General features: G+C 56.6%; 6 protein-coding genes across 6 annotated transcripts; 2 read left to right on the top strand and 4 right to left on the bottom strand.

The window, feature by feature from the left end:
- Window positions 1-69: 69 nt before the first annotated feature.
- Window positions 70-3,333, bottom strand: J3D65DRAFT_663576 (uncharacterized protein; the record flags this gene model as incomplete). Its single annotated transcript, XM_066802679.1, has 3 exons — window positions 70-1,196; window positions 1,265-2,798; window positions 2,851-3,333. The coding sequence occupies 3 exons, from the start codon at window positions 3,331-3,333 to the stop codon at window positions 70-72; spliced, it is 3,144 nt and encodes a 1,047-aa protein (XP_066659559.1).
- A 1,121-nt stretch (window positions 3,334-4,454) lies between these two features.
- On the top strand, window positions 4,455-5,361 carry J3D65DRAFT_609223 (uncharacterized protein; the record flags this gene model as incomplete). The annotated part of the gene is made up of 1 exon (XM_066798664.1): window positions 4,455-5,361. A coding segment is annotated over exon 1 (422 nt), but the record flags the coding sequence as incomplete, so codon positions are not given.
- A 2,589-nt stretch (window positions 5,362-7,950) lies between these two features.
- On the bottom strand, window positions 7,951-9,152 carry J3D65DRAFT_663574 (low-affinity zinc ion transporter-like protein; the record flags this gene model as incomplete). The annotated part of the gene is made up of 3 exons (XM_066802678.1): window positions 7,951-8,826; window positions 8,880-8,995; window positions 9,053-9,152. 3 exons carry the CDS (start codon window positions 9,150-9,152, stop codon window positions 7,951-7,953), a joined length of 1,092 nt encoding a protein of 363 aa, XP_066659557.1.
- A 2,683-nt stretch (window positions 9,153-11,835) lies between these two features.
- J3D65DRAFT_598971 (uncharacterized protein) lies at window positions 11,836-13,746 on the bottom strand (the record flags this gene model as incomplete). Its single annotated transcript, XM_066797871.1, has 1 exon — window positions 11,836-13,746. The coding sequence occupies one exon, from the start codon at window positions 13,744-13,746 to the stop codon at window positions 11,836-11,838; it is 1,911 nt and encodes a 636-aa protein (XP_066659556.1).
- A 2,217-nt stretch (window positions 13,747-15,963) lies between these two features.
- On the top strand, window positions 15,964-17,381 carry J3D65DRAFT_609203 (uncharacterized protein). The gene is made up of 5 exons (XM_066798663.1): window positions 15,964-16,134; window positions 16,190-16,230; window positions 16,281-16,399; window positions 16,449-16,939; window positions 16,988-17,381. Exons 1-5 carry the CDS (start codon window positions 16,064-16,066, stop codon window positions 17,205-17,207), a joined length of 942 nt encoding a protein of 313 aa, XP_066659555.1. The 5' UTR covers window positions 15,964-16,063; the 3' UTR covers window positions 17,208-17,381.
- A 2,757-nt stretch (window positions 17,382-20,138) lies between these two features.
- On the bottom strand, window positions 20,139-21,260 carry J3D65DRAFT_14559 (uncharacterized protein). Its single transcript, XM_066794045.1, has 3 exons — window positions 20,982-21,260; window positions 20,593-20,887; window positions 20,139-20,406 (listed from the first exon to the last, which is right to left on the bottom strand). The coding sequence occupies exons 1-3, from the start codon at window positions 21,035-21,037 to the stop codon at window positions 20,233-20,235; spliced, it is 525 nt and encodes a 174-aa protein (XP_066659554.1). The 5' UTR covers window positions 21,038-21,260; the 3' UTR covers window positions 20,139-20,232.
- Between the last annotated feature and the right edge of the window lie 274 nt (window positions 21,261-21,534).

The raw sequence follows: 21,534 nt of genomic DNA, 5'->3' as shown, positions 1-21,534 counted from the left end.
ATTGGACTGACCGACGTCCCAAGACACGGCCTGGCCACATCATCAGGCTACCCCGTCACGCCCGCCAACCTACTGCGCAAAGTAGCCAGGCAAAACTTCCTCGTTGTCCTCTTCAAAGCCCAAGTGGCGATACCTGGTACCGAGGATGTCCTTGTCATCCGACGCAACTTCGACAACATGCTGTTGTTGTGGCTGTTGTTGCTGCTGCTGCTCCTCCTCCTCCAAAGGCGGAGAGGGATTCGCAGACTTGCGCATGCTGTTGTTGCGCAGAGGACTCTTGACGGGCAGGCTAGGCGCAGTCGGAGGCGGCAAGGCCGGGGGCGGCGTGGAGGGCGGCGGCGACAGCGGCGGGCTGAAGAGGAACGGGTCGTAGCGGTTGCGCGGGTCGTGGTGGTGGGCGCGAAGCAGAGGCGACATGGGAGCGGGAGCCGTGACCGAGACGGCGCGCTGCCATGCCTGGGTTGTGGTCTCCATGGCGCGGTCGAATGAGTTGAGCGGCGAGCGATTCAGCTGGCGGCCTCTGGCGCCGGGGTCGACGCCGTCTTCGTCGCCGTCGTCGACAAAGACGTATGGACTGCGCGCGGCTGTCATGCCGTAGAAACGCCTCTTGTCGGCCTCGTACGCCTCTGGTGTGCGCTCCTGCTCCGCTCGCAGGCCGCGATATTCCTCCGGAGAAAGATTTGGCTGCTGAAGGATACGCTGCTCGGCTGCTTGCTGCTGCTTGCGGCGGAGGAGTTCGGCTTCAATCTTGGCTATGCGCGCGCGATGGTCATCGTCTGTGATGATGCGTCCATCCAGTTCTGATATCATACTGGGCTCCTCCTTTTCAGGAGTGTTGGGCGGATGCTCCGTTGATGGCGTCTTGAGGGAGGGATCCCACTCCTGAGGCGCGAGCCAGCAGTGAGAGCGTTCTTGACTGGCCTGATTGATCGGCTTTTCTGACCTGTACGCTTTGAAGCTGCGCAAACCTTGGTCGCGGGGCCAAGGGGGCACGTTGTCAAGGGGTGGACAGAGAAAGTAATGGACCTTGTCTGTATACCGCATGCCCTGGGTGTCGATGGATAATGTGGAGAGCACTTGCAGAAGCCCGTAGAGTAGGATCCAGCGGCCGAGACGGGCGTCGCGGGCAGGCACATCGGCAAGTGTCGGTGCACACACTTTTTCGAACTCGAGAAATCGATCTCGAAGGCCATTTGCTGAAGACAAAGTTAGTATCGTGGGAAACCATACAACGCGTTGCCGATAAGAAGATAATGAAACTTACCTGCTAACTTCATGCCAATCTTGCTGACATTCGTGGCTTCAGTAAAGGCCAAAGCAATCTTCATTTGCTCAGACGGATCCATGGCGGGTGCGGTCTTGTCTTTTTTGGAAAAGGTGCCAAACAGGTGCTTCTTCTTGGACTGGTGAGATTTGTTCGCGGGGGCGTAGTTCGGAATGAGCGGATACGGGTAGGGAATGTGGAGGTAGCTGTGCTGGTTGTCGAAGCTGATCATAATGTCCTGTATGGGCACTCCGGGGAGGTCTGGCGTGGCCAACGGGGCGTTGCTGGACTTGTTTGTCATCTGCCATCTGCGTGTGGCACGCTCTTCACAGTCGTTCCACACAATGTCTCTGTCGACGAGAATATCGTAGATGGCGCCAAAGTCAAACTGCAACTCCCGGACCAAGTCGCGCGTAAGCCAGTGGCCACGTTCGTCGTGCTTGGGCGGCCATCGCGAGTACTTGTCTTCGAATTCGTTCTTGAGAAAGTTGCTGAATGACTCGACACTCCTGAAAGCTGGGCTGTTGGCGATAACGTTGGGAAGCTGAAGAAATTCCGGGAATTCGAAATTGGCCAGCTTTGCTTCTGCGTCCAAAATTTTGATTTGCATGACGCTGAATGCTTTGGCAAGGTTATGCTTTGTGACTGTCGAGAGCCTCTTGAACTCTGGAGTATCAGAATTGTGTGGCGTCATCATGCCCACCACGTGGATGAAGCTCTCGGTGTATCCTTGCTCCCAGTAGATTCCGTCGTCTTCGCCTTTGGAATTCTTCTCGACAAGCTCGCACCAGGCCAAAAGGTCGAGAGCGCTGGAAATGTTTCCTCGAACGTCGTCTAGGCGCTTGCTCACAATGTAATCGACAATGATTCCAGCCGGATGTGGGAGTGGCAATCCTCGGTGGAGATGAGTGGTTTCGTACAGATTCTTCGACACTTGAAAAAGTCCCTTGAGCATGTCGAACAACTTGTTTCCGACAATAGGTTTCTTGTAGAGCATCGCGATGAAATTTCTGAAGCCAATCTTGTATGCGAAAACTTCGGTGGGAGTCGTGAGACTGCGGGGGATTGAGACCCACGCGTCGCAGGTGATTTCAGCTTCTTGGACGTTGATGGTATCTGACAGTGATCCCATGTCGCTTTGAGCGCGAGACAAAGGAGTGGCTGTGCGAGCATCTCTGGGCGGATAAGCCCCACGGCGGCTGTTGGTGGACCGCAATGACCGGGAGCTGTTATACGCTGCAAGAGCCGGCATTCCTCCAAAATCGGCAAGACTGGTTGGCGACCTTGGACGGTCGTCGTCTAGAGAGCGATATGATGCTGATTCCGCAATGCTGGGGGCAGAGCGGTCGTCCATGCGCTCGAGTTGGCCTTGCTTGACGTAGTGGGCCAGCATGGGACTGCGAGATTCGAGCAGCTTGTCGACGTGGCAGCGAATGATCACCGGTGGTTCCTTGTAGTCTTCCTCTTGTTCGCTTTCGTCCACTCTCACAAAACGGATGTTGCAATCTCCTGACGCCATCTTAAGGTCGTTGTCCTGCAGCAGAAATTAGATCAATAATTCTACCATGTTCGCAAACTGCGCTTACTTTTGCAAAGCCAGGCCAAGGTTGAGTACGTTCTCCGTTGCCAGACCAAATCTTCATGTTCGCGCCGCTCTCGTAGTCGTCTCCGTATAGACTGAAGAGTGCATCGCTAGAGGGGGTTCCGGGAGCGTCATGGCCAGACTTGTGACGATTAGACGAGGCGGTACCGGTTCTGACCATGGGCGGGACGCCGCCACCACGTCCCCTTGGGTGAGACGACTGCTTGCCCTTGTCGGTTTGGCGCTCATTGCGATGGAGGGAGGTGGGCGTCTTGGAGCGGTCTTCCTCGCCTGACTTGGAATGAAATGAGTGAAGAGACACGGAGTCTCGGCCAGAGCGAGCATTTCCGTCTTTGGTCTTTGGCGCCGGTATGTGCCAACCAGCTTGGGAAGAGGGGCGCCTGTTCGCGTCGCCATCGTGCTTCTTCTCCGTCTTTTGAATGTTCTTCTTGACAGCCTTGCGGGCGTTCGCACCTCGGCCAGACATGACTGGTAACCGGAGCCACCGGCTCGAGGATTCTTGTGGGTTGACTACAGTGGCGAAGGTAAGGAGTCGGAGTGAGGTCAGGTGTCTGACGATGGTTGGTGGATTGGACCACACTTATAGGCGCGGGTGAGGAGATCAGTTGAAGCAAGGAAGCTTGCGGATACTGTCGCAAGGTGGAGGAGGCTATGTTTTTGAAAGTTTGCGGCGCGTTGAGTGTGTGATGCACTCAAGGTCTCGGCGGTGGGTAGATCCGGATACTGCTGAGTGTATGATGTCGTGCGAGATCACGATTCGTAAAGCAGACATGTAGGCGGGCGGAAGCCTTTGCCGCCTCACAACTTGGGTCTGGGATGGCGTCACACAGAGGATGGTGAGGAGGAGAACAAGTTTTGGAAGTGAATGAGGGTGCGTGTGGTATGATAAAGAAACGAATCTATGAAAGGACTGTACAGGCTTTGTCCAAGCTGAAGGAGCAGAGTCTGGGCAGCTGAGGAGAGCGCCAGCTGAACGGCAATTGGCCAGCGGGCCGCAAGTTATCGCGTGCGACGCTTAAGAGGTTAAATAGTCTGAATCAGCACAGGTGTAGGTGGACGCGGCAAGGGAGGGTGGGTTGCTCGTGGGCAGCACGAGCCTGAGACAAAGAAGAAGCAAGGCCGGATGGACAGGTATATCGGCACGAGCGAACAATGGCGATGGAAAGGACAGGGCAAAGGATCGACGTGAAGAAGGAAATGAAAACAGTGGCAGGATGGAGGATTAAGACGGGAGAGCGACGCCCCGGTCGCAGTCCCTTGCGTGGCAGAAGCAAAAAAAACCAGAGTCGGCAGGAGGAGTTACACTGCCTTAGAGCATTGATAAGGCGGCATGGGACCCGGCGCCTCTGTGCATCGAGGTCAAAGGGGTCGAGGAGCGCGGCGCATGGTCGAGACAATGGAAGGCGTCGTCATTGCTGGTGCTCGCGGCGATGGGCGATGGGCGATGGGCGACGACCCAGTTGAGAGGGTAGAGTTGGAGTCTATCTGGCGATTGAATTGAGGTCGCTCGCTTAGACGGCGTCGGGCAGCCTGCATCTGTCATCGGGATGGGAGCAGCCATGGCACAGTGGCACCACGAGGAGGCATTGGGGACATGCACCTCTTTTTCAATAAATGCTGCTCGTCCGGACTGCGATTCCCTGCTGCTCGCCTTGCTCCTGGTCTTGGTTGCGGGCCGCCTCCGCGCTGTGAGCTGTCACCACTCGACATGGAGCTCGGCGCTGACCAGCCTCTTCTTCGTCCTGACTCCCAGCCTCGTCTCAGTGCAGCCCAACCAGGCCCTGGCACTCCGGCCCCGAATCGTCATGGTTGAACGATTCTGCGCCCTGTCCCGGGTCCATCCTTCTTCGTGCCCCCAGACACTACATGTAGCCCGCGACGCTACCCAGCTCTGACGACCTTCTTACCTCACCTCTTTTCCGTTATACATTCTTGCCCTCAACCCCTCCGCCGCCGGCTGCGACCATAGCTACAGCTCCAGCTCCAGCTCCAGCTCACCGACTTCAGTCGAGTCGAATCATCCACCATGGGCCTCTCCGGTTTCTTCTTCCTGTCCTTCAGGCTGGCCGAGATCATCACCCTGATCCCCATCATCGGCATGCTGTCGTGGTTCGTCCACGGCTACGTCGAGCAGAATGCCCTGACGCCCGACTTCATCCTGGTGTTGTTCATTGTGTCGGTGCTGGCGTGCGCCTGGGCCATCGCGACGCTGGTGGCCTACGCGCGCGCGCGCCACTCGGCCCTCTTCGTCGCGACCGTCGACCTCGCCTTCCTGGGCGGCCTCATCGCCGGCGTCGTCCTGCTGCGCGGCATCGCCGACCAGGACTGCGTCAACTTCAGCGCCGGCAGCTTCTACCTCGACCTCGGCGTCCTGGGCTACTATGGCCGCAACTCCAATTCCGAGTGGTCGCTCCACGCCAACAAGGCCTGCGCCATGCTCAAGGCTAGCTTCGCCTTTGGCATCATGAATTGCGTCTTTTTCTTTTTCACTTTCGTAAGTTGTTGTTGATGTTGTTGCGCGGAGCAACGACGTCACTAGCAAAAGGAATCCCAAAAGCTGACGTGCGATTAAACAGCTCTTTGCGCTCCTGGTCCACCGTCGCTACCGCGACGATCGCGAGGTCGTGGTTCGGCGCTACCACACCACCCGTCGCAGCCACCGCCCCAGCCGAGAATACGGCTACTCGACCAGCCCCAGGCGCTCGCACCACAGCAGCAGCAGGGCGCGATACTACGTATGAAAGAAGAGTAGTCCACGGAAAAGTGCTTCGGCATGACGTAGAAGAAGAAGAGACACGGCGAGGACAGCAAGCAGCAGTTGCGGCGACGGCGTTGGCGGCATGTTCTTTTTGCAGCACCCAGCCCAAGTCATTTCCACACTTTTGTTCTAATTTTTTTTTTTTTCCTTCCTTCATGAATTTTTTTCTTTTTCTTTTCATCCACCAGTCTTCGTACAAAGCCATCGACTGGAAACTGTACAGACGGGGAGATCTACACGAGGTATCATCGCTGCAAAGAGCGGACGCGCAACGAGGTATGGCGTCATAATATCCGGCGGGAACCAAGAGCGGGAGGGAAAAACGGCAACGAATGACGTATGGGAAGAACAAGGGGGATGGGCCAGGGAGACCAAAACAACCCCTTACATAGATAGGAGAAGGAAGGGTTGCGATGAGAGCAGGACGGCGAAGACTTGATGATGGGATGATGGATGGGTATGGGAAGGGTACTGTCTTTTACGCGCACATTATATCCCCCCCTCTACGGCTGCTTGCCCTAGCTAGCTATTACGTAGGTACTGTACGTAGGCGCGACTACGATGGATCATGACGGCGACGACGATGAACGATGAATGGGATTACGATCATGTACCTTCTCAATGGCATTTTCTCTCCGTCTCACGGTCTCTTCTCTTTCTGTTTCATTTTCTCGCGTTGTGTTTTCGTTTTGCCCTCTTCCAACTTTTCTTTTCACATGCCGCGTATGTGTACCCGGAGCTCGCCGCTGCCAGGAACAATCGGCCGCCCCGAACGTCAATCAAAGCTCTTGAGTATTGCCCGCCGTGTGTGTACATATGTAGCACGACACGACACGCACACGCAGCTCGGGCGGACGCAGAGCGCATGCATACCATGCCATGCCATGCAAACGTACTCGGTCGTCCGTTGGGACGAGTGTCGACTGGAGACTGGACGGAAAGGAGGGGAGAGGGGACGGTTCAACAACACACATGCATGCATGCAAAGCTAACCAGACTACTGCCGTGTCACGACAAGATTTTTTCTTTTTCTTTTTTCGTTCCCGCTCGGGTACTGACTGTGGTGGTTCAATTATCCACCATTCACGAGGGCGGGTGATGTCAACGGGAAGAATACATAGGAGAACAAGTAACGAGTATAGCTTCAAGTGAAAGAAAGAGAGAAGGATCGCCAGGCACACCCGTCAGCCATCATCCATCATCCATCATCTACCATCCACCATCCATCACCCACCACCTAGCCACCACCCCCGAAGGAACCGAACCGAACCGGAAGGACGACGTCAAACACAAACCCCCCGTCTCCGTCTCCGTCTCCGCTCCCGCCTCCACCTCCACTTCAAACGCCCGCTTCCTCGATCCAGCCACACACGACACAACCGTCAGCCCGTCACCACACACGAAAGAGAAAAGAGGAGGCGTAGAAAAGTGCCAGCCGGCTGGTCGACCGGCTAGCTAGCTAGCTGACTGTTCTGGCTGGTCGACTAGGCCAGGCTAGGCTAGGAAAAAGACGACACCCGGGGCCAGAGCAGCGGAGACGCCGAAGCAAGCTGCTAAGCCCAAAGGGTCAAGGGCTGCGCACGTCGAGCTACTGTAGATGGCTAGCTGGGGTTCGGATGCTTTGACGGCTGGTGTTTGCGTGCTCACTTACTCACTCACTTGCTTGAGCCGACGATGGCTCGTTGCGTAGGAATTGACTGTACAGTAGAGTACGTCTTTCGACGAGTTGAGGCCCAGTATCACCAACTGGCTGCAGAAGCCGTGGTGTCGATCAAGAAGAAGAAAGGAAAAAAGATTCGGTCTACAGTGGTATCTCAAATATCACAATCCGTCCAGTGCGTCCGTCCAAGCCCAGTCCAGCCCAGCCCAGTCCAGCCCATGCCCATAACCAGAGCCCGTCATCCATCATAACAAAAAACGACCTTTGCTTGCGTTCCGAGGCCCCTCAGTCAAAGGCTAGCCCCCGAGTCCCAGCAGTCCATAAACAATGCCTGACCATTATGTCCCGTCGTCCAGTATGCCCCATTCCTATCCACATGTCTTTTTGGTGAGCATTGCCATGCCATGCCGTCCCATTGGTTCCATCAACAATCTATCCGTTCGCGCGCGCGCTTTTTCTCCGCGGTGGTGTCCTTGCTTTTGCTCATCAATGAAGAGAGAAGAAAAAAGGCTGAGGAGAAGGGAAAATCGAAGGAAAAAGATCCAAAGCAAACGCTCAATAGAAGTGGTCTAGTAGCACCAATCGTATCAGTCATGAGCCAGGATAGCGAACAAGATTACAAAGAGAAAAAACGATCCTCGCGCAACAACAATGTGCTGTCCAGGTTATGCCCACTTGCCCAGTAAAGCCATGAGACCCGCTCCGAGAACCATGAGGCCAAAGGCAGACATGACCTTGGAAATGGGGGCCTTGCGCATCGACGGGCTGAACATGAACTCGTGGGCCATGAGCTCGACCAAGCCCGTGTAGATGAGGATACCGGCCGAGATGGCATCAAAGACACCGCTGGTGATGAGGGTCCGTTGGCTCTCCGGGGGGTACGACTGACGAACGCCGAGGCCGATAGCAATGGCGATGGGAGTCGAAAGGCCGTAGCCAATGGCGAGAGCGTACGGGGTCCAGCGCTTGGAAGTGGGCCAGGGGATGGAGGAGAGACGGGAGCCGAGACCGAGGCCTTCAAAGGTCTGGTGGAAGACGAGGACGATGTAGAGGGTGATGAACTCGGCGCCGGACACGGCAAGCGTCAGGCCGATAAAGATGGAGTGGAAGATGACGCCAAACTCGAGGATGAAGATTGCCGTGAGCTGGGCCGAGTAGGTTTCGGGCACCAGGCCGTCGGCTTCCCACGAGTCGGGAAAGTCCTCGTTGGCCGTGTGCTCGCGCTGGTGGCCGTTGTGGTCGTGGCCCGGGATGGCGGAATGGGAGTGGTCGTGGTCGGAGTGGTCTGATTTACGGGGGTTGGCGACGGCGATTTCGTGCTCCTTGTCGACGCGGGTGACACTGGGGCTGTTGGCGCGTTCGCGGTGCTTCTCGAGGTCGTCGTGGCTGTGCTCACCAAAGTGGGCGTACCGCATCACCATCAGTTCGACGAAGAATATGACGAAGATGGTCATCAAGGCGATTCCTTCGGCCCAGGCATACTCGGTAATGGGGCCTGTCAGACATTCATTCGTGAGAGCATCCACGGCAGGTTCCAGCAGCTGCATCACGTTAGCATGTAACCTCGAAGACGTACATGGCAAACGGGACGCACGTGTATAAAGGCCGTAGCTATAATGACACCGGAGCCAAAGTACTTTGTCGAGAAGAAGACCCATTCCGGCACCGAGTCTCCAGCATGTCGACGGGCAAAGACGGGGAAACAAGCACCTGGGGAAGAAAGAGGTCAGGGCGCGGGGCACAGGGAGAGAGGTGAGGGGGACATACCCAAAGTTGAGCCGACGAGGATGACGAAGATGGACGAGATTCTCAGGCCCATGCGGCCATCGTACTCGTTGTCGGAGGAGCACGTCACGGCGTCGGCCATGGTGACAGAGGCGTACAGAGGTCGGGAGTGGTGGGTAGGAGGCGGTGAGGAAGCGGCAGGTTGCAGAGAGGGACGGCCAGGGCAGGATGGGTAGGTATATAAGCGGGCGGGAGGATGTGGAAGGCGATAAGGCTAGCGGGGCATGGAGATGGGAGGTGACGGTGGATGGGATTATTTTTTTTTGGGTGAATTGTGGGCGTCGGCGGAGAAGAGAGGGCATTCGTCGATGGGCATGGGCATGCCAACAGGGTGCATGTACCGTACGGGGACGTCGAGTGGAGGAATCCTGGCGGCTGACAGAATCTGCTTGAGCACCTTGATGTCTGCCATGGCGCTAGCCGAAACTGCAGGCTCCACTCGACACGAAGCCGACCTGACGGCGAGAGACGGCGGGCCAAGTCGTTGGACGTCAGCCAGATGGAGGCTTAAGTTGGGCCAGTCCAGTGTGCGCCCGGCTCCGCTGAGGTTGGCGCGCGGGGATGCGATGCGCTGCGATGCGATGCGACGCGACGACGACTGCGACGCCGTGGGGAGCGAAGCTGAGGTGGTACCTACCTGGCACGGACCGCCCTGCCGCTGGAAATTGCCCTGGGTGAGCGCAGAGAGACGCGGACGTGGAGCGTGGAGCGTGTAAGCCGAAATTGGCCATGTCCGGTAGGCGGACATCAAGGTGTGCATTCGCGGTACATCACTGCGTCCTGTCGCCCTCACCGTCTCCAATTCCACCTCAACCCTCTCCTCGCCCGCCGCAAACGTCCGTCACGGCTCCCTCCTTCAGTGCCCGCGTGCTGTGGATTGTGGATTGTGGATTGTAGCCGTCTCTTCTTGGCGAGGTGTTGCGGTTGTCGTCGTTTCCCAATGCGGCGCGCTTGCCTGTTCCGGCTCCCTGGTCCCCTCCCGTCGACCCATGACTAAGCCGTGCCTCTCTACGCCTCACTTCACCTTTCGCTTCTCCATCCATCTCGCTTCCATGCATCCATGTACCTTATGCTTCGTTTCGTACTGTACACCTCGCACAGTACCTGCTTCCACGCCTCCATTCCTGCATCCATCCACCACGGTGCCTGCCGTGCTTGCTCCGAATTCAACCCAACCCGCCCCATCCTCACCTCCTCCACGCCCGCCATCCCTGCTCCGCTGAAGTGCATGCATGCTCGCCATTGGCTCCGCCCTTGCCGCTGCTGAAGACGGCCCCGGCCGCCGGCGAGGTCAAGAAGAAAAAAGCACATTGCCCAGCACCGTACCCATTTCTTCCCTCTCTGCTTCTTCGGCTTGACCGACCGAGACGTTGCAACTGACCCGTCCTTGGCCGCTGCAAAACGTTTTGCGCTGCGGCAGTGCAGTAGCTGCTGTAGTGCGGCTGAGGCCAACTTTGAACGCTCCTTGGCTACCGTCTCCATCTGGCAGCCGGGAGCCAATCAATCAGTGGAGACGCTCTCGACGTTGCCCACCCTCTGCGCTGGCCTCGAGCCACTCAGAGCTTCACGATTCAAAATATTGCCCTCCTCGGACCCTTTGCCTAAATTCCACTGCCGCGTATCCGCCTCTCTCTCCTCCGTCGTCGAACTTACGTGCGGATACCGTGCTGTCCGCGCGAAGCTCCCAGTCTCAATGCAACGTCTCGGCCGTGAGTAGTTATGGGACGGCGGAAAGGGATGGACAGCCAGGTGGGATTGTCCCGGTCATGTCCTTTACGTAACTTTTGAGGCTGCTGTCGTGGCGGCCAGCAAAAGCAATCACCAAAACTGCCACCGCCAGCACCAGCCGCAGCAGTAGGGCGAGCGACACGGCAGCCTGGCTGCAAATGATTGATTATGGCGTGCAGCTTTGGCCCACCTACAGTACCGACGGTGCCGACCGCTCTTCCTTCTCACTACCACCTGCCGCGTCTACGGTGCGTACATCAAGTCAGACGGCCGTGGGGCTCGGCACACCCTGTCCATCAGTTGCAGACCTGTCTACCGTGCATCACGGCGATCCACATTGCTCGTCAGACTTTTCCCTCTTCCTCCCTTTTCAAGTCTTCTGCGGGACGGAAGCCCCTTCTCACTACACGCACACATTCGTCCGGTGACCGCCTCTGCAAGCGAACGTGAGATTCTATCCGTCATTATTCGTCGTCGATCTCATCTCTCTGTCTTTTGTCTGTCCATGGAGGGTATCTAGTCGTACAGGTTGTGTCGTTGTCGTCCATCCGTCCATCCATCCATCAATGATTGAACCCCTGAAGCAATCCGTAACTCAAACAGTCGTGTCCAATCCAGTCCAGTCCCATCCAGCGCCGCGCCGCAGACACCTCATAACTCCCATGAGTAACTCCAAACGAAACAAACCGATCGAAGCCAAGAAAAAGACGCCAATCCAGAAAGCGTCGGCGTCGAAGATGCGCCCAGCGCGCCCAGTGCAAGCCAAGCCCACCCTTCCATGTCTTTTTTCTTGTTCGGGACAAACAGAAAGCTTGAGGGAAACAAGTAAGCAAGCGCCTGACAGCGCATCCGTCCGAGCGTCTGCGACCGATGCTGCACACGAGTATCGTCCCAGGTCGTTGGTGATTTCGATGGCGGCAGTCGGAGGAGGGAGGCGAGGTTCAAGTGCCAAGCTGATCGGTCTTCTCCTCCCCTGATCAGTCCACCATACATCCATCCAAACACACAAAAGTCGGTCGTAGACGTGTACGGGCAACCTACGCCTTGTCATCAGACGAGTAATCCGACGACGAAATCTCGTCGCTCTCCACCAGCGTCGTCGCGTCGCTGCCGTCCGCCCTCGCAACATCGACCTCGACGACCTCGGGCTTGCCCTGCTTGACCTGGCCGATTTCCAGCTCCTTGTCCAAGTCGCCCAGGCCAAAGGCGCGCAGCACCATCTTGCCTCCTTCGGCCGCCGCCCTCGCAGCGCGTTCTTGCTCTCTCTTCTCGTCGGCCTCGGTGTCGACGACGTCGCTGTAGTCGTTGTGGTTGTTGTTGTTGTCGTCCTCCTCGTCCTCTGCGTCTTTTGCGACTCCGACGCCGCTGAATGTGTCCCACGCACTGCCCGCGCTCTTTTCGCTCGCCGTGTCGCTCTTGCGCGCCGAGCGCGAGGGCGACGCGCCTCCGGAGCGCTGCTGTTGATGCTTAAGCAGACTGGCGCCGGCCGCAGCGCCCTTGTTCGACGGCGAGGGAGATGCGGCGGTCGGTGGCGGGGCCAGCGAGCTCTTGCGGCTGGGCCATGGCGAGGATGCTTGACTGCCGGCCGGCGAGCGGTACGACGCGGGAGACATGGTGGCCGCTGAGCCGGATCTGGCAGCGCGGACGGGAGTTGCGAAGATGCCGTTGTTGCGACTGTAATTGTCCTTTGCGGCCGTATCCTTCGCGGCCGTGTTGTTGGCAGCAGTGGCTGGTTCCTGTTGGCCCTGTTGGCCCTGTTGGCCCGATGGCTGTGGAATTCCATCTCCCTTTTCAGTCTCATGCTGGCGGTAGAGATAGAGCGGCTCCCACGACTGCTCGACTGGAATGGGGTACGAGATGGGGATGGAGTCCGAGCCAGAGCGCTTTACGAGCTGTTTGAGCGATTTCTTGTGTCGCAGACGCGACCGCGTCGCGATTGGATCGGCAGCGGTGGCCATCATGGCTCCAGGAGCAACTGCGGCGGCAGCGCTCCTGGAAGCAAGGCCGATTGTGTCGGCATACTTGTAACGGCGCGTAGGCGCCGTGGCGGGCGTCGTCGTCGTCGCGCTCAGGTTGCGGTAATGAGCGTCGACGTACTGGTCGGCGACACGCTTGCGCGCTTCGTTGTGTCGAGGAATCGCAGGGCTACCTGGGGAGTCGTGGTGTTCGTAGCGACGGTTGGCAGTAGTTCCAAAGACAAAGTCGGACGCGGGGATATCTTTGGGGACACCGCGTTGCTCGACGGCCGCACTTGGTTCCAAGTTGTTGGAGCAGCTCGCGGAGAACTGCTGCTCGTCCGGAGTCATGGGGCGTGAAATCTCCGGAAAGGGCTCAGTCTGGGTCGACGGGTCGGACGATGTGCTGCCATTCTTGTTCTTTCTTTTGAACAAGCGCTTGAAGCCGCGAGCTTTGGGTGGAGAGGGAGAACGAAACGCAGAGGCCGGAGGGCTGGTGACGGTGACGGTGGCAGGAGGCTCCGAAGCAAGCGCTTCTGTAAGGGTGACGGAATCCTTTCTGCCGCGCTTGTTCACAGGCTCGTCGTCAATGGAGGGAATGGTGACACGAGCGTCGCTCAATGGGTTCTGGGTGACGGTGATGGCGGGCGTGACATCGCTGTTGCAAGTAGACGCGTCCGTATCGTGGGCTCTGTTGTCCTCGGGCGGTGGAGGTGGGCGACGGCGAGGAGGAATGTCAATGAGCTTGGGGCGGACAACCAGAGCAAGCTCTACGGTTTCGATGACTGCATCGCGGCAGTATTCGTCCCCGTGGCATTCGCAGGGCTCCAAGCTGGAAGTTGGCGAGATGGATCGGTCAGGCGAAGCCGCCTCAATGTCTTCCGGAGCAAAGTCGTCCATGCTTGCGAAGCTGGTGAGGCTGTACTTGTCGTCGGAGTCGTCACTGTCCGCAGGCAGTGTGGGTGTCATGGGAAGCAAAGTTGAGCTCGCCATGATGGATTTTGGTAGCTGGCGGCGTGGCCAGGCAATGTTGGCGCTTACGTCGCCGCTTATGTCGTCGATGATGTCGTGAAGTGGAGTGCGGCGATGTCGTCGACGTGTGTGGGCGAGGTTGAATGCACCTGCAAACCACAACACCTGCTGGCTCGAAAAAACCTGAGTGTCGTGCGCAAGCGAACAGTTTTCAAGGTCCAGCCAAGACGAAGTACTTGGGGGGCAGTGTGCACCCATTAAGAGAGGAAATTTGTAGACTTGGTTCTTTGAGGAGACAAGCAAAAGACATTGGCGACTGAAAGGAAATAATCGTGAACCAACCATAGACTTGGGAACTTCATCATGACTGCATGGTGAACCAAGGCACTCATGAAACCAAGTTTATAAGAGGTCAAATACTAGGGGGGAAAAAGAGCCAGCTCGAAAAAACTAAGAGGAATTGATGACTCCAGAGTCCGTTGCAGCTCAATGGTCATAGAATAGGATAACGCGCTGGAGGAGACTTCAAGTTGGAGCTGAATGAGGGGAGGTCGCAGACAGCCACGTCTTTGTCATGGAACACCACCAAGCTCTTTGATCTTTTTGCTGCGTTGTCCTTTGGCGCCACCAATCCGTGACAGCTAGGCCAGGCTCGATTTCCAGACGCCCCGTCCTCGTAGGTTTCTTACTGCGTGAGGTATTCTGACAGCCGACTTCCTTTCGGGCGTGTGGCGCATGCAGAGTCTCTCTCCACGTACTCGTTTTTTTTTCTTTCTTTCTTTTCGGTCTTGTGAAGACATATTAAACAGCTCGAAAAGGCTGCAGAAGCATTGAAATCTCTTACCGTGTCTAGATCAACATTGGCACGTTTAGCCGCTCTAAGGAGACTTCTCTAACATTGCTCGTCTCAAGAATTGTTGCACATTTTTTCCATTTTTTGGCATCAATAATTTCCAGGCACGAGAGCGAGGTCGAGATTTTTAGGTTGCCGGTGGTTGGGCAGAAGCGGCAGAGGATGCCTGATTCCATATGACCTGGCGTGGCTTGGCGGAGGAACTTGGCACCGCCATTCTTTTGGAGATGCGAGTACCTGTTGATTTCGATGAGGAGCGAGAGGACGAAGCAGCTGGTCCAGTCTCGGTGCGGAAAACAGCTGTGGCTCTTCACACACCTAGGTATGGTGGGCCGACATCGGCTTGCGTCGTAACCCGAAACGAAAGATCAGTGCAAAAGGGCACAGAAGAAAAGAAGAAAAGGCCGCACACGAGGATATATCGTGATCAAGGACAGGAAAGGCAGGGATGATACCAACGGGTATATGCACGAGGTTGGCGGAGAGACGCAGAGTGGTCATTCTGACATCAGATCCATCGCCAAGGCGATCCAACAATGCCCGCAAAATCGACGAGGGCGTGACGGCAGTGAAGTCGGAAGTCCGGGCAGGCTGCGTGTGGTGGTGCAGGAGGCGTTGGGGAAGGTCGACCTCATGCGATTGACCCCTGTACATGGCCACAGAATGAGCAAATGGCTGCGTCATGTATCGAATTCAACAGTCGGGAGACAAGCTTTTCAGCGGGCACCATGCAGCGGAAGGCCAGGAACTTGGAGCAGGCGGCACAGAGCCGAATTGAAGGGCTGGTCGGGCAGGCAGGACGAGAGAGGATGGATTGATTGGCGCAAGAGGATGGGACGGGAATGTCGCGTTGGAAAACGGGCGAAGGTCGAGAGAGAGCATGGCTTCGCATCGCAACGCATCAGCAGCCGGAAGGTGCGGAGGTTTCAAGTGCGGTGCAGGTGGGCGACGGGAGGTGGAGACGAGAGGAGGAGGTTGCGAGCGGGGCAGCGGCAGCGGCAGCGGCAGCGGGAAGCGAGCGAGAGCCCAAGCCCAAGCCATCCCGAAGAGGAAACAACCAAGTGGTTCCTTGTCGTCCGGCGGGCAAGGTAAGGCATGCGGGGAATCAGCTGACTGGGACCGCGACAGCGACCGGGGTGTCTGCAGCGGGCGGCTGGGACTGGGACGGGGACTGGGACTGGGACTGGGAGTCGAAAAGACACTCACACGATGCGAGTGTGACCTTGATGCTAGCGCCATCCATGGCATTCTTGTCGCCCATCATCTCTCTGCTGCTGCCGTCTCCAGCGTCCCGCTAGCCCCAATTCCGCCTAGCCCTTGCCCGAATCATGACGTCGAGCTTGTTCAAGCTCAAGCGGGGCGGCTGGAGCTGACCTCTACTTACTCTAATACATTCCCATTCTCCGCCTCCTCTTGCTCGACATCTCTCCTTTCCACTGCTCCTCGCACCTGTACCCATCCGCCAATCGTCTCCAATCCGTCACAATGATCCACCCGGAACAGGTTGCAGAGATGCTCAAGAAGTCCAAGACTTCGAGCTTGCTCATTCCCACGAGGCGAGAGCTGTCTTCCCTTGTCGCCGCCATGTTGCACCTACTAACAACGCCTCAGCACTGGCTCCGTCCCACTTGACCCTGGCCCAACCGTCAAGCGTATGTCCTCGTCGAGAATTTGCAACACTTTCGAATCTGACCAATTCCAGCCGATCCGGCCGAGTACCAGCTCGCTTCTGACGATGGAAAGCGGACCCTGTGGGTGGTCTTTGTGATCATGGTCGTGGCCTCGGTCATCTTCTCTGCCTTGTCGTGGTCCGTCCCGATGGTATGCTTTGGCAATCTGGTTGGCTTGCAATCCGTCTAATTCGTCATAGTCGCGTCGTTTGTACCACGTCATCACTACCTTCATCACCGTCATTGCTGCCATTTCCTACTACGGAATGGCCACCGGCCACGGTGTTGCCTACCACCACGTCCAGGTCCGCCAGTCTCACAGCCACGTCCCCGACACGTACAGCGACATCTACCGCGAAGTCTATTGGGCACGTTACGTTGACTGGAGTCTCACCACACCTCTTCTGTTACTCGACCTCTGCCTCCTTGCTGGTATTGATGGAGGCCACACTATCATTGCCATTGGTGCCGACCTGATCATGATCCTGACTGGTCTCTTTGCTGCCTTTGGAGCTGAGGGAACCCCCCAGAAGTGGGGCTGGTACGCCATTGCCTGCATCGCCTACCTCGTTCTTGTCTGGCACCTTGCCGTTCACGGCAACCGCTTCGCGACGGCCAAGGGCAGCAAGGTCAGCAAGTTCTTCGGTGCCATTGCTACCTTCACTCTTATCCTCTGGACTGCCTACCCGATGTAAGTTCTGTTTCCCCTGCCAATTGTCATTTTACTAACATTCGTCAGTGTCTGGGGTGTTGCCGACGGTTCCCGCAAGGCTTCGGTCGACGCCGAAATCATTGCCTACGCCATTCTTGATGTGTTGGCCAAGCCCGTCTTCGGTATCTGGTTGCTCCTTACCCACGCCAAGTTGCCCGAGACCAACGTCGAACTCGGCGGATACTGGTCGCACGGCCTCGGCTCTGAGGGAACCATCCGCGTTGGTGACGACGACGAGGGCGCGTAAGCGTTGTTCTCCTCAAGCAGGTCAATACATTTTGCCCTCGGTCTGAACCATCTGGCACAATTGAGGGTCGCTTTCAGCAGCGGCCCATGGTCCAACATGGAATTTGCGTCCTTCTCCAAAAATCATTGTGGCATTTCTTTTTCGCTGGCAATATAGTCTCTTAATCGCTGCTCTCCTATCTCGTGTACAGTTACTGAGATTGACGCTTTCGTGTAATGCGTTCGTTCAGATCTCGAGTCCACCATGAAGTGCTTACGTGCATCGTCGGCTGTGTCATGACCTTGAGACCAGTTTAGTTAGCCTTGCCGCGATAATCCAGGATACTAACGGCTTGCCGAGCGGATTTTGCGGGGAAACAGGGATGTGTGCTTACCCCTTGTATTTTGGTTGAGCAGTAATGCGCCACGTCCCCTCTTCTCTCAGCATGCAATCTAGTCAACATGTGCCTTCATAAAGCGCAGCATGAATTGCGCAGCAGGCGCAGCATTTTCCTAGCCTTTCGCTAGCCAGCGACTTCAGAAGATTACACTGCCATTGACCTCGAAGCTGTGAATTGGTCGCTAGCCAAGAGTGACCGGTGCGCTCTGGGCAACGGCTCCGAGGATGGTTGTGGCTTGAGGGGGGGGTTGGTTCTTGCGCTTCGTTAGCTGTCCGTGTTGTGTGTCTGAGCACACGAGCAGTGTGGCAGCAGAGCGTCGATCATGGCCCGTCGACAGCGATCATGGCTGCTAATTTTCGATGCGTTATGCGACTCGACTCGACTCGACTCGACTCGACTGGATCAAGCTGGGCTGGGATGGGCTGGGCTGGGCTGGGCGTTGGACCACTTGGTTTTATTGTGCTTGCTGCGCATACACTGCACGCGACTAGTGGTGGTTACTGTTGCAGCGCACTGGCTATTGTCTTGACAGCTGCGGATGTCGTTGACGTCAGGTATTAGGTAGATTGAGAAAACCGTGAAGCAATTGAGAGAGAAAACGAGAGAAGATCTTGCTGCCGAGCGGCTATCACCGTCTGCGTCTAACACGCCCACACACACGCGAGATGGGGCAGGTAGGTAAAAGTGTGAGCGAGTCGTATTCGGGCGTCGTCGTGGGCGTCATCATTCCCGTTCGTCATCTGCCTTTTCCGCATCTTGTGCATCCCATCTTCAATCTGAATACGTGTTTGGGTGTCCATCCTCACGCCCACTTTCGACTGAGTGACTACTGACTTGCTGGAGAGGTGGGCACGCAGGGGGCGGGAGAGGGGGAAGCGTGCGCGGGGTTTGGTGGATGAGTCGAGTCGAATTGGGTTTTCTCACTTGTTCTTTTGTTTTTCTCAGTGGCGGCTTGGAGAACGCGGATGTCGTCCAGTGACTACCCTCGCGCTGTACAAGCACCTGTGCATCATGCTGCTGCCGATGGCTGTACGCGTACATGCACTTCTTCCCCGCCACTTTGCAGTAACCGGCCAAACGATGCTGCGCTGTACTGCGCCATGTCATTGCTATCGCCTGTCTGCCCTCCTACTCACTAGACCAAGCCGGTACCTCAGGCACATCTGCACGTGTTCGCCGTTGCTAAGCGACAGCGCGCTACAACGTTCACCGCAGAGACGCTGCGCGAGAGAACCATGAAGTTTCTTCTGGGATTGACTTATTGTTTGGTCAGTTGGCTGGCTTGCTTCGTCGCCTTTCCCCTCAACGCTGCCTGCTCCTTTCATTTGAAAATTCCACTGAACGCGAAACGAGGGGTGGGGGACGGTCGACGCGTCAATCTGATTGGCGGCAGCGGCGGCGAATTTCAGGGGAGGAGTAGGACGAAGAACAAGGACAGGGGTCAGATATCTTCGCATGTTGCGTGGAGAAGCAGGTCGATTGTGCTGGGATGCGGAGAGAAAACAGAGGGGGGGGGCAAACGTTTTTGTGTTTGTGTTTGTTCCGTTTGGTCCATGGAAGAGATGAGAAGTGGTTGTGGCGGTGGTGATGGTGGTGGTGTTCGACAGGCTGGAGCGAGCTCGCTCGCCTCATCTCAATCTCCCCTTCCATCCCCGTCCTGTCTCACCTCGCCTCGTCCCACGCAGACATGGATGCGTGGTCGCGATGACTGGTTTGGCGCCCGCCCGAAAACATTGACAACGGCGGTGGCGGCGGAGAAGTCCTCTTGTATTGCTAGGTACATGTCGCAAACTCACGACCGATGTGGATGGTCTGCGTTTAGCACCAGTCGCAAACACAACCAAGTCAAGTGATCATCAAATGACGACCATCACCTCGTCTCATCACCATAGCACATGAACATGCCAACGGGAAAGGGAGGCGAGAACGCAGCAACCACCGGCTTCCCCGTGAAAGCAGAGTGGGCCGAGCGGTCCGGGACTTGACGACTGGCGACTGACAACGCTCTCTCGCGCGCTGGTGATGGAAGGACAAGGATGCGTCGGGTCAGTGGTGGTGCCCTGGCTGGTTCGATGCTGGATGGCTGCCGCAACGGCGGGCGGGGGGCGTGCAGGGTTTCTTCCGATCGCTGGGGTAGATGCATGTCCGCATGGATGGATGCATGCACGCTAGATGACTGGGTCCTGGCTCGCTCGCTCGGTTCGCTTGCCTGGCAGGCAGGTTGGCTTGGTTTGCGTGCCCTGGATCTGTCATTGGTTCGCTTCTGTCGGGTTCTTGTAGATGCAGGTGATGGTCGTGGTCGAGCACTCATCTGACTGTGTATCTTTCCTTTTTATTCTTGCTTGTCTTTTTGTTATTTCTGGCCTTAGTCCTGAAATTTGACAGGTTGGATGTATTGACGGAGAAATGCAGTGACCGGTATTCGATGTTTGACCTATCAAACTGCTGAGTAGAGGCATAAAGGCTAGGGTGATCGCAACAATTGGATTGCGCAAGACCAGCTTTTGGACCAGAAACAATGTACATCGAAAGATGAAGTCATGCTCGAGGAAAACCAACTCGAATCAATCATGTAGCGCCGCAGGCGCCGTCATCATGGCCAAGTGCCGCCAAACAGGAAACCGCCTGCACAATGATCCAACCAATCTACCACCAGCCCATCCCGCCTTCGTAGCCACCACCAGCGGGAGGACGCTGAACAACCCGTGGCGGCTTTGGCGGGTTTCCAGTGGGTGGAGCAGCACCGCCTCGGTCCTCTTTGCAGCTTGTAGCTGTGATGGTGCCGACGGGCAGGTTGACGTATTTGCCGCATTTGACGACCTAGAAGCGACGGGATGTGTTAGTTGCAGGATCTTGCAGACCGAGTATCGATCTGGTTTTGAAAGAACGGGTTGAGAGGAGCTGTTGTAAGCACTTGGACAAGGCGTTGAAAAAAATATCAAAAATGAAAATCTTCCCCCACAATTACGCTGTGATGCCCTTTGTACCATTTTATGGAGAACTTACTGGACCATGGCCGAATGATACCTTCTCCAACGCGCAGCCTCCGCAGTCGACATACTCAGTCATGGTGGTATAGCTGTCGTAAAAGGTACATTCCGGTCTGCTTAGAGGCCCGTACTTCCCGCCAGCGAAGATCTTGGTAGTGCAAGTCGGGCTGCTCCGAAGGCCGCCGACATTGTTACCGGTCGCCGCAGCACCGAGGGCTCCAGTCGGCGGAGGAGTGAGGAATGCGCCGAGGCCAAGCTTCAGGGTGGCATTGTTGCTTGTGGGAAACGGTCGAATGGGTGGAGATGCGGAGCTGGATGGTGACGTGAGCGACTGGTTGCTTTGGGGCTCCGTCGCCGGCGACGCCCGTGCAGGACGACGACGAACAAGGAATGAAGAAGACTTACGCATGACTAGTCCAGAGGAAGGTTACGAGCAACAACGTTAAGAAAAGTCTTAGCATGACGGTCGTTTTTGGCGTAGACAAAGCCAAGTCAAAAAGCTTGACGGTCGTTCCAAATATGGCCTCGAGCCTATTCGGAAGGCACCACCTATCGTGAGGTGCGAGTTCAACAGCAGGCTAGATGTATAGAAATCAACACCAGTGGATCTGGTCTACAAGGCTGGGCGAGTGAGTGATTTTATAAGACGGTTCTTCAGCTGGAGGCTGGATCAACAAAAGCCGCGCCAGACACCCTTGAGTACCGGGCCTCAGTGGTCGCCATCAGTCCCACCGAAGATGGCGAGTCGCTGCTAATCTCGGCAGCCCTTTCTTTGTTCGGATTGAGCACGGCGGGCTACCGTGGGAAACAATAGGGCTGAGCAAGGCGAACGAAACGCAACTCTGAGCGGACGGCGGGCGAATGATGCAACGGACAGGCAACCCGTGGACATTGCGCCCGAAACTAGCATGTCACCAACCACGGGATGGGCACGCCGAACCGTTGGAGGTGGCAGATG

This window comes from Phyllosticta citribraziliensis, assembly GCF_038025025.1.
Source record: "Phyllosticta citribraziliensis strain CPC 17464 chromosome Unknown J3D65scaffold_1, whole genome shotgun sequence".
NCBI classification, from domain to species: Eukaryota; Fungi; Ascomycota; class Dothideomycetes; order Botryosphaeriales; family Phyllostictaceae; genus Phyllosticta; species Phyllosticta citribraziliensis.
The sequence above is the reverse complement of the archived record's forward strand: the minus strand, read 5'-3'. Positions and strand labels throughout refer to the sequence as shown.

Coding starts and splice junctions, on each gene's coding strand:
- J3D65DRAFT_14559 (XM_066794045.1), bottom strand. CDS start 21,037: ATGCTAAGACTTTTCTTAACGTTGTTGCTCGTAACCTTCCTCTGGACT. Junction 20,888..20,981: donor TTCCTCTGGACTAGTCATGC/GTAAGTCTTCTT, acceptor GTCACCATCCAG/CTCCGCATCTCCACCCATTC. Junction 20,407..20,592: donor TATCATTCGGCCATGGTCCA/GTAAGTTCTCCA, acceptor CGTCGCTTCTAG/GTCGTCAAATGCGGCAAATA.
- J3D65DRAFT_609203 (XM_066798663.1), top strand. CDS start 16,064: ATGATCCACCCGGAACAGGTTGCAGAGATGCTCAAGAAGTCCAAGACT. Junction 16,400..16,448: donor TGTCGTGGTCCGTCCCGATG/GTATGCTTTGGC, acceptor AATTCGTCATAG/TCGCGTCGTTTGTACCACGT. Junction 16,940..16,987: donor CTCTGGACTGCCTACCCGAT/GTAAGTTCTGTT, acceptor AACATTCGTCAG/TGTCTGGGGTGTTGCCGACG.